Source organism: Chiloscyllium plagiosum, unplaced genomic scaffold (assembly GCF_037043375.1).
Source record: "Chiloscyllium plagiosum isolate Xiang-an unplaced genomic scaffold, Cpla_swu_hap1 HiC_scaffold_18, whole genome shotgun sequence".
Taxonomy (NCBI): Eukaryota; Metazoa; Chordata; class Chondrichthyes; order Orectolobiformes; family Hemiscylliidae; genus Chiloscyllium; species Chiloscyllium plagiosum.
The window spans coordinates 53,841,278-53,853,305 of NW_028270156.1; the positions used below are offsets into that span (position 1 = coordinate 53,841,278).

The 12,028-nt window shown below is 42.3% G+C and overlaps 1 protein-coding gene across 4 annotated transcripts in view; it reads left to right on the plus strand.

Moving 5' to 3' along the window:
- The window catches only part of epx (eosinophil peroxidase), a 108,274-nt gene that overhangs the window by 35,055 nt on the left and 61,191 nt on the right, over positions 1-12,028 (plus strand). For all 4 annotated transcript variants that reach the window (XM_087996632.1, XM_087996634.1, XM_043706042.2 and 1 more), the window contains exons 2-3: positions 6,576-6,666; positions 10,631-10,724. In XM_087996632.1, the coding sequence (XP_087852758.1) occupies positions 6,576-6,666; positions 10,631-10,724 (185 nt within the window). The remainder of the gene's footprint in view (positions 1-6,575; positions 6,667-10,630; positions 10,725-12,028) is intronic.

Below are 12,028 nucleotides of genomic sequence, written 5' to 3' on the forward strand. Positions count from 1 at the left end.
TAGATTTTTTTTCACTTTTTCACTGAAGTTCAGCATTTTGTTTTTTCAAATTCTCTATCCTTTTATTTCATTTTCACATTCAGCAAGCTTCTGACCAGGTGAGCTACTTTGACTGTCTGTTTGTTCTAACTTCTTTTTCATCTGTTCATATTCTGACTTCCTGTCTGAACTTGACTTCCTTCTTCTTCATTCTATTAACTTAATGTTCTGTGCTAATGCTACAGTTCTTTAACCACTGTTCAAGGTCGCTTCATTTCTTTCTGTCTCAGCTTTTTTTTTCTATTACAAGTATCATGATGGATAGGTTTTATGAATTTGTACTCTAAGCTGAGAGCTGTGTGCAATGGAGCCAACTGTGTAGGCATTCAGATAGAAAATCATGCAAGTGCACTGATTTGTAAAATCTAGGTCAATACTTTCAAGTGTTCATTGTCTCACTTCCAGAATTTTATGACAGTAACAATACTACACTTTTGTGCATTTTTAATGATCTATATTCCCCAGTCATTAACTCTTTACTGAGGGCACATAAATGCAAAATATAGGAACATGGAACAGTTTATAAAGTTGGGGAGATAATAATCCCATCTGGGGCTTTTGAGGAATTTGGGTGGGTGTAGATGTATCAGCTGTAGCAGCACAATGCTCTCTTATTCATATTCTGTACATGTAATGTTTAACATTGTAATTGAAGTCACTGCTCATTGAGGTCCACCCCCCACCCCCAACCCCCGGTTAGTCTCCACATCCAGCACCTTGAGTATGGTGGGTATTGCCTCATCTACATTATCTTTCTATCTATTTAATCTTCTAATTGTTTCCCTTTAGTTTGCTCATTGTCTCTGAACTTTTCATAAATATCATGTCCTCCAATTTACCGACTGCTACTATCATTTACAAAGTATTGTGCCCTTCTCTCTCATTAGCATTTTTGCATTTTTGTGCCCCATCTTTATGTTTTGTTTTTGTTTTTCTTTCCTGTCCTTCAACTTTGCTATCCCCTTTTCCTATCTGAATTCTAATGAGAAAGTTAATTCTGGGTCAGAGGTCACTATTAGAATATGCACAGGTAGTGATGCCTGGGTATGTGATGTGGTTGGGTGGGGTTGCTGCCACCAAAGCCCCTGCCAATTCAAAGAGTCAGTTCAGTAGACAGGTAGAGGATGGACTACAAATAAGTCTCACAGAAGAGGCCCAGCAAGATGTAGTTTACTGCTTAACAGCAACTATACACAGATTACATTAAATCCTAGCAATATGAACTATTACTAACAAGAAATAGAAAAGACATGTCTCCAACAGAGACTGTGCTAAACTCTGACTTATTCTCCAGCCTGTGGCTGAGTCAGTGTGACTAAGTCAGAAGTTATACGGCACCAGGTTATAGTCCAACAAGTTTACTTGAAATCACAAGCTTTCAGAGCATTCCTCCGTCAGGTGAAGGAGCAGCATTCTGAAAGCTTGTGATTTCAAATAAAGCTGTTGGACTGTAACTTGGTGTCGTGTGACTTCTGACTTTGCCCACCCAGCCCAACACTGACACCTCCACATCATCTTCTAACTAGTCAGAGCTCAAGATACATTAATTCTTTCAGAATCATTTTCTTATGCAACAGTCTCCAACTTTATAATTAGTTTGTTATCACAAATCCACTGAGAACACAATCTGCCCCTTACTTGCCTCACTGCACTTAACCTCCTCTTAATGTTATGCAGATTCAACCAAATTGATTGGACAGTGCTAATTATGATAGTGAGTCATCAACAAAAGGCTAAGTAGGACGACTTGGCTTCACTTTTAGCTGAAGATGCTGGGCATTCTTGCATTCACATGCTAGTTTCACCATGGTTGAGAACAGGGCTGTTCCTTGAACCAAGTGATACATTTCTTCGCTACCATGTTAGGTGCAGATTAGTAGAAAGTTTTGTTTTGATCAATTGGCTATGGATTGATTTGCTATCTACAGAAAAACCCTAAACATTTGGGTGTTTAGATTATGGGCAGCCTTGAGTTGCAGTTTCACAGGTTAGTGTCCAAGTCTGCATTATGGGTGCTACTGCTTCTGGGGCACCTTCTGTAATCCCCAATGAAACAAAGGTTGATTTTCCTTACTCACCATGAAACAAAAAGAGAGGAGAAGTGGGCATTGTGCTGACTTACGTAGTGGTATAACAATCAGCTGACATTTGGTGGAAGCCCAGTTCATAGAATCATAAAATCCCGACAACGTGGAAACAGCCATTTGGCCCATCAAGTCCCTGAAAAGAGCATCCCACCCAGACCTCTATCCCTACCCTATCCCCGTAACCCTACATTTCCCATGTCTAACCCACCTAGACTGCATATCCGTGGACACTTTGGGTAATTTAATGTAACAACATGACCCAAGATGCTTCACTGCAGTATTGTGTATCAAAATTTGACACCTTAAAGACAACATTAAGAAACCTGCATATCTGTACCTGCAGCTGCCTAAGCTCTGACACCTAACCTGCACACTTTTGGACTGCAAGATAAAACTGGAGCACCCAAAAGGAAACCCAGGGCACAGGAAGAATGTGCAAACTCCACACAGACAATCATCCAAAGGTGGAATCCAACCTGATGTCACACTACTATGTAAAATGCTTTGATCAATTAGACATGGGATGATTTTAACTAGTCACTTAGGTATTATCTGGAGTCAATTGAAATGAAAATACATGTGGATTATCTATTAACCAACTGTTCCCTATCCAGTGGGAATTATCTAAATCAACACTCCTGTTGTCACAAGCAGTGTAAGTTGATCAACTCCTGTAAATACTATCATGGACTGCAACAGATTAGGGTGGTCAGAGGTAAAATAGGTTCCTTCCACAAATTGCTTACCTCACTCATTCAGAAACCAACCAGCCCTAACAGTGGGGTTCAACTGGGCCTTTCATATTGGGAGACCCTGAAGTCACTGAGCCAGAGTACAATCTGCTTTCTCCAGGATGCTCAGCATGGGCAAGTTACTGATTAATCAGTTGATTATGGAGAAGAACTGATGACATTCAATTTAATTATTAGATCTATCTGATTTTTTCCTAATATTAAACTTTGTACTAGTTGATTATAACTGGTCACTTCAGAAGCTATTAAACACCTACTATGCAGCATAAGCCAGACATGTAGACCAGACCAACTCAGTCAAAGAGGTGGGTTTTAAGGAGCATTTTAAAGAGGAGAGAAACGTAAGTTGATAGTGAGACTCAGAGAGGGAATTTCAGCGCTTAGGCAGCTGTAGATACAGATATGCAGGTTTCTTAATGTTGCCTTGTTGTTACATTAAAAGCATTATATAAATGTAAATACTTGCTCTTATTGTTGGAGTAATTACCACACAGACTTTGTGGAGAAGTGGTGTCACCTTTACACTGAGAATATTCTGCATTGTATCATGCTCCCCCCCAGGCTGAATGAAATAGATTCAGAACAAATCTAGCAATTTAAAACAAAGCATGTGTGAGGTTGTGTGAGCCATTGGAAACAGCAGAATTGTACTCCATCACAATCTGTAACCTCATGGCCAGGCATATCCTTCAATTTACCGTTACCATAAAACCAGCGGATAAACACTGGTTCAATGAAGAGTGCAAGAGGGCATCCCAGGAGTAGCACCAGGCATAAATAAATGAGGTGTCAACACATGACTACCTGCATACTTGACAGCAGAAGAAACATGAGATGGGCAGCGCTAAACAACCCCAGATTTAGCAGATCAGATCAAATATCTACCACATCCAATTGTGAATACTGAAGTACAATTAAACAACTAACGTAGGAATTTTCTGCATAAACACCCTCAACCTTAACATATGTGGTGGCCAGTATGTGTGTGCATACAATACATTGGAAACATCTGCAACGGTCTTCAGCCAGAAGTGAAGAAAGTGAGGTCTGCAGATGCTGGAGATCAGAGCTGAAAATGTGTTGCTGGAAAAGCGCAGCAGGTCAGGCAGCATCCAGGGAACAGGAGAATCGACATTTCGGACATAAGCCCCTCTTCAGGAATGAGGAAAGTGTGTCCAGCAGGCTAAGATAAAAGGTAGGGAGGAGGGACTTGGGGGAGGGGCGTCGGAAATGCGGTAGGTGGAAAGAGGTCAAGGTGAGGGTGATAGGTCAGACTGGGGTGGGGGCGGAGAAGTCAGGAAGAAGATTGCAGGTTAGGAAGGCGGTGCTGAGTTCGATGGATTTGACTGAGACAAGGTGGGGGGAGGGGAAATGAGGAAACTGGTGAAATCCGAGTTCATCCCTTGTGGTTGGAGGGTTCCTAGGCGGAAGATGAGGCGCTCTTCCTCCAACCGTCGTATTGTTGTGGTCTGGCGATGGAGGAGTCCAAAGACCTGCAGTGGGAGGGGGAGTTGAAGTGTTGAGCCACGGGGTGGTTGGGTTGGTTGGTCCGGATGTCCCAGAGGTGTTCTCTGAAACGCTCCGCAAGTAGGCGGCCTGTCTCCCCAATATAGAGGAGGCCACATCGGGTGCAGAGGATGCAATACATCATCTATTGCGTCATCTATTTCCAGCAACACATTTTCAGCTTCAGCCAGAAGTGCCAAGTGGATGATTCATCTCAGCCTCCTCCTGAGATCCTGAGCATTCAGTTCATTCAACTCACACCAAGTAGTATCAAGGAAGGGCTGAAGGTACTGGATATAGCAATGGCTGTGGGCCATGAGGACATCCCAGCTCCTAAGCTGAAGGCCTGTGCCAATCTCTGTTCCAATATAATCAGAATACCGTTGTTTATCTGATAAGGTGGAAAATTGCCCTACATTGTGCTGTTCACAAAAAGCAGAATAAATTCAATCTAGCCATCAATCATCAAAAACGTGAGGGAAGATGTCATTGACAGTGCTATCAAGCATCACTTGCTCAACAATGACCTGCTGACTAATGATCAGATTGGATTCCATCAGGACAACTTGGATCCAGTCCAAGCATAGGGCGGCACAGCGGCTCAGTGGTTAGTATTGCTGCCTCACAGCGCCAAGGACCTGGGTTTGGTTCCAGCCTCAGGCCACTGTCTGAGTGGAGTTTGCACATTCTCCCCATGTCTGCGTGGGCTTCTTCCGGGTACTCTGGTTTCCTCCCACAACCCAAAGATGTGCAGGTCAGGTGAGTTGGCCATGCTAAATTGCCCATAGTGTTCAGGGATGTGTAGGTTAGATGCATTAGTCAGGGGTAAATGTAGACTAATACAGTAGGAAATGGGTCTGGATGGGTTACTCTTCAGAGGGTCAGTGTGGACTTGTTGGACTTAATGGCCTGTTTCCACACTATAGGGATTCTTTGATTCAATGATAGACAAAAGCATGAAATTCCAAAGGTGAGGCAAGAGTGAGTTGACTTAACATCAATGATTCATAACTGAGTGTGACACAAAGGGGTCCGAGCAAAACTGAAGTCGGTGAGGATTAGGGTGGAATCTCTCCTTTGGCTGGAGTTATATCTAGCACAAGAGAAGATGGTTTGCTATTAGAAGGTAAATTGTTGGCAGCTCACTACAACCATCTTAAGGACAATTTTGAATGGTCAATAAATACTGGCCTTGCCTTCCTGTGAAATGATTGAATACCACTTCACTGGGGACATGGAGAAATGCATGCTTGCTCAGATGTTTAGAAGTTAAAATGCACCTCGATGTCTTGGTTTCAAATAAAAGGTCAATCGCTCTTTGTTCCATCTTGGAAGCTCTCATATAACATTGGAATCTCTGTCAGAATGGAGGCAGGCAGGATTTCAGAAGGGTGCTTGGGATCCAACTCCGGGATTGTCGATCCCCATTCACATTTTTATGACACAGGATAACCATCTGGCAACATGCAGCACTGCTCCCCTTACCTACATCATTTGAGACATAAGAATTTTAGGCCCCACTGCTATTTTCATGGAGTTAGACGCATTTTGATACTGGACATAGTTCAAGCATCTCATAGGAACTGTGAACCATCACGGGACCTAATCCGGAATCAAGGGCTTGGGGTGAGTGAGGATTGAGGGCTTTTGTGAGTGAGAGTTAGGGTACCTCACACTCATATAAAGTGACCTTCTAAACTGCCAGCCTCAACCTCCATATGCCTCTGTTCCAATCTTGCACATGGTTCTAAAGGGGGAAGCCACATCTCCAGTCCATTTCAGTTACCTTATAATGAAATTTGTTTCTGCTCACACTGCCAGGCAGGAGACAGGATCACAACACCAGCAACTTACAATTCCTGCCTAAAGGATAAAAATCCAGGTCATGTTCCAAATTATCTTATGTTTAAAGACTCATTTACATATGCAGTTCTAATCTTTTTCAGATCACTTATAACTGAAAAACTGAGACACTCACCCACAAATCCACTAAAGTCTGCACATTAATGTTTGAAATGTTACTGTGCAAATGTTTTATATACAGTATTTATAGGATTGTTCTCTGTCCACTATTTTAGTTCATACAATTTTAAAATGAGCCTGCTAATTAATTCATCATTCTTTATAGGCTAATATACAATGAAATTACAGTGTTAGTGTGGTGCTAACTGTTTATTTTTTTCACATGTAGGTACTAAACACAGGAATCCACCAGTTCCTGCTCCTGCTTAGCTGCCTGAGCTCCACATGCACATCAGCAGAAATGCATCCCAAAGTATCAGGTAAATGAGACTGTAAGTCATGCGTTTAACAATTTTGCTACCCATAGAGTTTTCATAGCAAGAGAGTTTCGTAGACACAATACTAAAGTTTGGAATTTGGTGCAAATGGGAATTCAGTGCAAAGAAGGAATTTTACATTTATTATTGTTGAGTTCTTCCAGTTGCTTATGCTAAATAATCAAAAACAATAACCTTTTAAAAGCTTAAATTCGTAACTAATCAAATAAATATAACTTAGGCTATATTGATGTGGCAGTTTAGGTAGTGTGGTATTGCTTCATCATGTGATAGTTTGTGAAGTGAATTGGAATCTCCAACAACCATATCTACAGTTAAATGTTAACACTTTGATGAACTTCAGCTCAGACGTGTTGCGCTGAACTCAGAGCTGCAGCTAATGCTGGGCATTTTGAGCAGGAGAGCTACCACGACACATTATTCCAAAAGACAGTTACATTAGGTTAAGTAGGACATTAGGATTGGTCAATAGACAGGGACTGGAGGTGTATAACTGTTAGTCAGGCAGGCAAAGACTCTACAAGGAGCCTTTATGTTTAGATTTAACCATTAGACACAAGATACTCTCTGCCTGTTTGGATGAGAACAAGGACTGCAGTATGAATGATCAAATTAATCCTAACACTATAGTGTCAGAGTTCTGAATTACGTATCATCATCTAGGAGCTACAAAGATATTAGTCAGGGATCTGACCAGTCATGTCTAGGGATTGCTTATTGAAGTTGTCCAGAGGTCTTGAGTAAATACAGTCTGGGATTGGAGGTGGGGGGTGGAGGTTGCGGTCGGTGTCCGTCCATTGATCTTGCAGGAAGGTTCAAAGAGGGGTGCCATAGGGGCAGCAAGAGGAATCACTTTCAAGAGGGATGGAGAGTCAAGGGTGTGGGGTGTGGAAACTGAGGTGTTGGTGGAGGTAGGGACAAGGATGATGGTGAGGGAGAATTCAAGGTGAAATGGGAAGCGGGAGGGAGGTAGGCAGAACAGCTTCAGAGGGAATAGTTGTGTGAGCTAAAAGGAAACATGGAGGGTTTGGTCTGGTACCTAGTGGCCAGATGAAGTCTGCTGCTGATAGTCTTCACCTCAAGCTACATGCTCTGCCATAACTTTCCATTGCCTAGATGCAAAGTGCTTCTAGGAAATGGCTGGGACAATGCCTAGGGTGGACTGAGTCAGTGTCAATTTGTTGTGTGAAAGTGTGGGACCATATTTGTTGGACTCTAAGACATTGAAGATGCAAATACATAAAGCAGCCATTTACAAAACCCCAGGTACATTTAATTTGCAATCACTTCATCATCCATGAGCTGTGGAAGATGCTGGGTACAGGGCTGTTGAACTTGGGTGTCTCAATAATGGTGAAGTTAGCAGTAATGATATTAAAAAGGCCAATACTGGCCAAATGGGATTCATTATTCATGCAACTTCCAAGGTATTATATGAGCCCAAACCATTACTTCATCATCTGTCACATAAGTGTAGTGATGGTTCTTACTGAATACAGGGAGAAACTGAGTGACCAATATAGGTCTGAGATAAGAAGGGTCTCAGAGAACAGAAGGCACTCCCTTTTTGAGGCAATGTGGTGGTCACTCATCCAGTGTGGCTCCTTCATCAAGCTCCTGCATGTGATGAAGCTGGATGAATGATAGAGACATGGTCTCGTAATTGTCTGCAGCATATCTCATCATATGGTGAAGTGTTCTCAGTCCTTATTAGCAGAGTATGGAACTGATCACCCTGCTGAGATCCAAGAATCTCTTCCACACTTTCTGTTTCCAATGAAGGTCATTTCCACCAACAGCCCTGTACCCAGCTGCTGGAGGGACATTTCTCCCGATGGCTACCTTCCTAAGAAGGTGAAGGTGCACATAGCAGGACCAGGACCAACAGCAAGTCCAGGAGCAGCAGTAGGTTACAACAGAGGAGAAGGAGAACCCAGTTCAGGGAGAGGTTGCAGCTGTAGGGGTCCTCAGGATGCATGGTGTGTGTAAGTGGTCTAGATCTTGCTGGAGATGAGTGAGACACAGTGCAGAGGGTCTACACGTCCCAGGACACTGCAAGGAAACTGCTGAAATGGGACCTGAGAGCTGCAGGAATGCAAGGCCATCTTCTCCCAAGAGCTGTGAAGATGACAACCACTCGGAATATCTGTGCATCTGGCTTCTTTCGGGAGTGACAGGTGACCTGTATGGGATCTCTTGGTCATGCTCCTACAGATACATCAGGGCAGTAACCAAGGCTGGCTATGAAAGGTCACAGCCTTTCATTTTGATCTCCCATGATGAGATCTGTAGGATTTGGTAACATTGGCTTCCTCCATGGTTGTGACATGTGGCAGTGAGAGGGGACTGCACACTTTTCACACTGAGAGGACCAAGCCACTATGTTGTGGAATTCTAAAGGAATGGGTTCCATTCATTTAATGTCCAGGTGATTGGTGATCACTGTTTCCCTTTCCCAAAGAGGAGTACCTACTAACCTGGCAGCTGCCACATCTCCTCTATCCTGGAGCAGTGTGATGTACCTGCTGTGATTGAGGATGCAGGTGCCTTACAAGGCTGGATACTGGGAAGGAGAGCTACTTCCACAACCATGACACCATTGTACAAGTCCCACCCAACTGACACAGAGCTTGGGTTGAATGCAGCCCATGCATTAACAAGGCTATGAGGAAGCAGAGTGCAGGGCTCCTGAAGATGCAGTTCTGCTGTTTGTCCAAGTTCAGACAGAATGTGTCACATCACCCTGGCATGCTGTACTCTGCACAATTGGAGCAGGTAATGGGGCATTTCCTGGATGCACAGGTACTAGGGTAATGGTAGCATTCTTCCAAGGATGAGGAGGAGGAGGAGGTTGAGGACATAAGGGAGAAGGAAGCCTCCTTCCAGTGGATGTGATGTATTTGAATTTTCAGCAGCTTTTGGTAAAATCCCATACAAGAAGGAAGTAAACAAAATTAAAACCCAAGGGATTGAAGATAATATACAAGCATGGATTGAGGATTGGTTAACAGGCAGAAAGAGAGGAGAAATAAATGGATGGTTCACAGGTTGGCAAGCTATGACCAGTGGGTACCACAGGAATCAGTACTTGGACCCTGGTTTTTCACAAGCTCTGATTTAGATGTGAGGTCAATTATAACATTTTCAAGTTTGAGAATTGTACAGAACTTAATGGGAATATGAGGTAAGTGCAGCATGCAAAGAGACTTCAAGGGGACTTATGCAGGCTGAATGAATGGGCCAGGTCATGGAGATGGAAAATAATGTGGCTAAGTGTGAGGTTATCCACTTTTGGTAGGAGTTGAATAACTAAATTATTAGCTGTTAACTAAAAAACCTGACTGACACACAGTCAGAGATGAATATAAATATCTACATCACCAACTGTCTTAAATTTAATAAAACAAAGAACTCCAGATGCTGGTGATGTGAAACAAACTGAAACAGAAATTGCTGGAGAAATTTAGTAGTGAACAGTCTAGGATCTCTGGTTCACTTTCTTTTACCTTGAGGGCAGAAACCTTTGTTAAACACATTCCTGATATCAACCAGGTGTCAAGTTAACTCAATGCAGACACCACAAACATACTTGTGTCCTTCTGGTTCATAGACCTCAGTTCCCACTGGCTTTACCAGCTGGGCCATCAGAAACACTTGAGATTTTTAGAAAGTTTAATTCCATATCACTGACATGGAAACATGGACAAGATTTCTGCTCAGACTAAAGCAGAGATGATGCATTTTCAGCTGAGAATTCAACTGAAGATCACATTTCTATGTTTGGATGACCTAGTGTCTAAGGATAGCTTCCCAGAAATGGAATATACGGAACTAAATATGACTTTAAAAATAATTAATGTTAATCTACAGTTTCTCCAAAGTTAATACTATTAAATCTATTGCTTCACTCTTTAAACCATGTACCAATTCCTTTCTGCTCTTGCAGGATTGGTGACTCAGCGTGGGAGCGGGCTTGTCAATGACGCAATTCAGCGAGCACTTGATCTTGTCAATGCTGCGTATAAAAGATCAAGAGACAGGTAAAATGTTAAATAAAAGGGGCAAGTTCAGTTTTCTTTTATACTGCAAAACCAGTTCATGTGCCAGAGCCCACCAACAAAAATCTCCACATCAAAACGTGGCAAAGAATAGGTAGCAGGTTGAAATGAATCTAGGTGTAATGCATTTGAAATTAATTTTACAAGAAACTGTAGAGGATAGAGACTCTAGGAGTTCTGAGCTCCAACAATGAGGCCACAGGGAGAGGAGAACAATTTGATAGACAGTTGTGTTATTGTGAGGAACCAGATACACTGTAAACTACACACAAATTTCATTCAGAAAGTTCTCAAAGATAGCTGATGCAAGAAAGTAAAATGTTACTGGGTGAGATTTGCTATAAGGTATGTCATTGACAGACTATGCAAAGAGATTTACCTGATTTTCAAATATTCCTTGACTCAGTAGGTAGTAATTTTATCTCTGAAACAGTAATTTGTGAGCTGTAAGGCCTCAGAACAGCACTCCCTAATCTAAGTGATACATTTAAAATATCTTACATTTATGTAGGACCTTTAAATTATTGGAAGATGTCCTATGGCATTTCATGCTCGATGCATCAGATAAAGTGTTGTCTTGCTGGAGGTGTAATTCTTTGAATTATACTCTTAATTGGGGCCGAGAGTGTGGTGCTGGAAAAATACAGCGTCAGGCAGCACCCGAGGAGCAGGAGAATCAACGCTCCGGGCAAGAGGCCTTCATCTTGCCCAAAACGTCGATTCTCCTGTTCCTCGGATGCTGCCTGACTTGCTGTGCTTTTCCAGCACCACACTCTCGACTCTGATCTCCAGCATCTGCAATCCTCACTTTGTGCCACCTACCTCTTAATGCCAAGAAATTATCCTGGTTAATATACTTTGCTCTGTCAGTACAGATTAATTTGTCTTTAATCTTGTAGTTGTTTATTGGATCTTGCTGGCCTCTGAATTTATCTAAATAAATAACAATGACCACACTTCAAAGTTAATTATCATGTGAAATGATTGTTGATATTTCAGAGATCTGGCATCGCACTGCATATTTGCATGTCAGTTTGCTATCCAGATGGCGTTGTAAACTGGTCTAAATGGAGGGGGTGCTGTGGGGCGGGGTGATGTGGTAATGAGAAGTTTGCTTTGTACATACCTCATCCTGTACCTGAACTAGATGCGTTCAACAGGATCTGTGTGCTACTTGCTCCCAAATATATCTTCGTTTACTGAACTTTGAACAACGGAAAATAAATTACAAGATATGAATAAAGGGTAATGATGGTCATCTGTAATACAATACACAGACCTTAGGT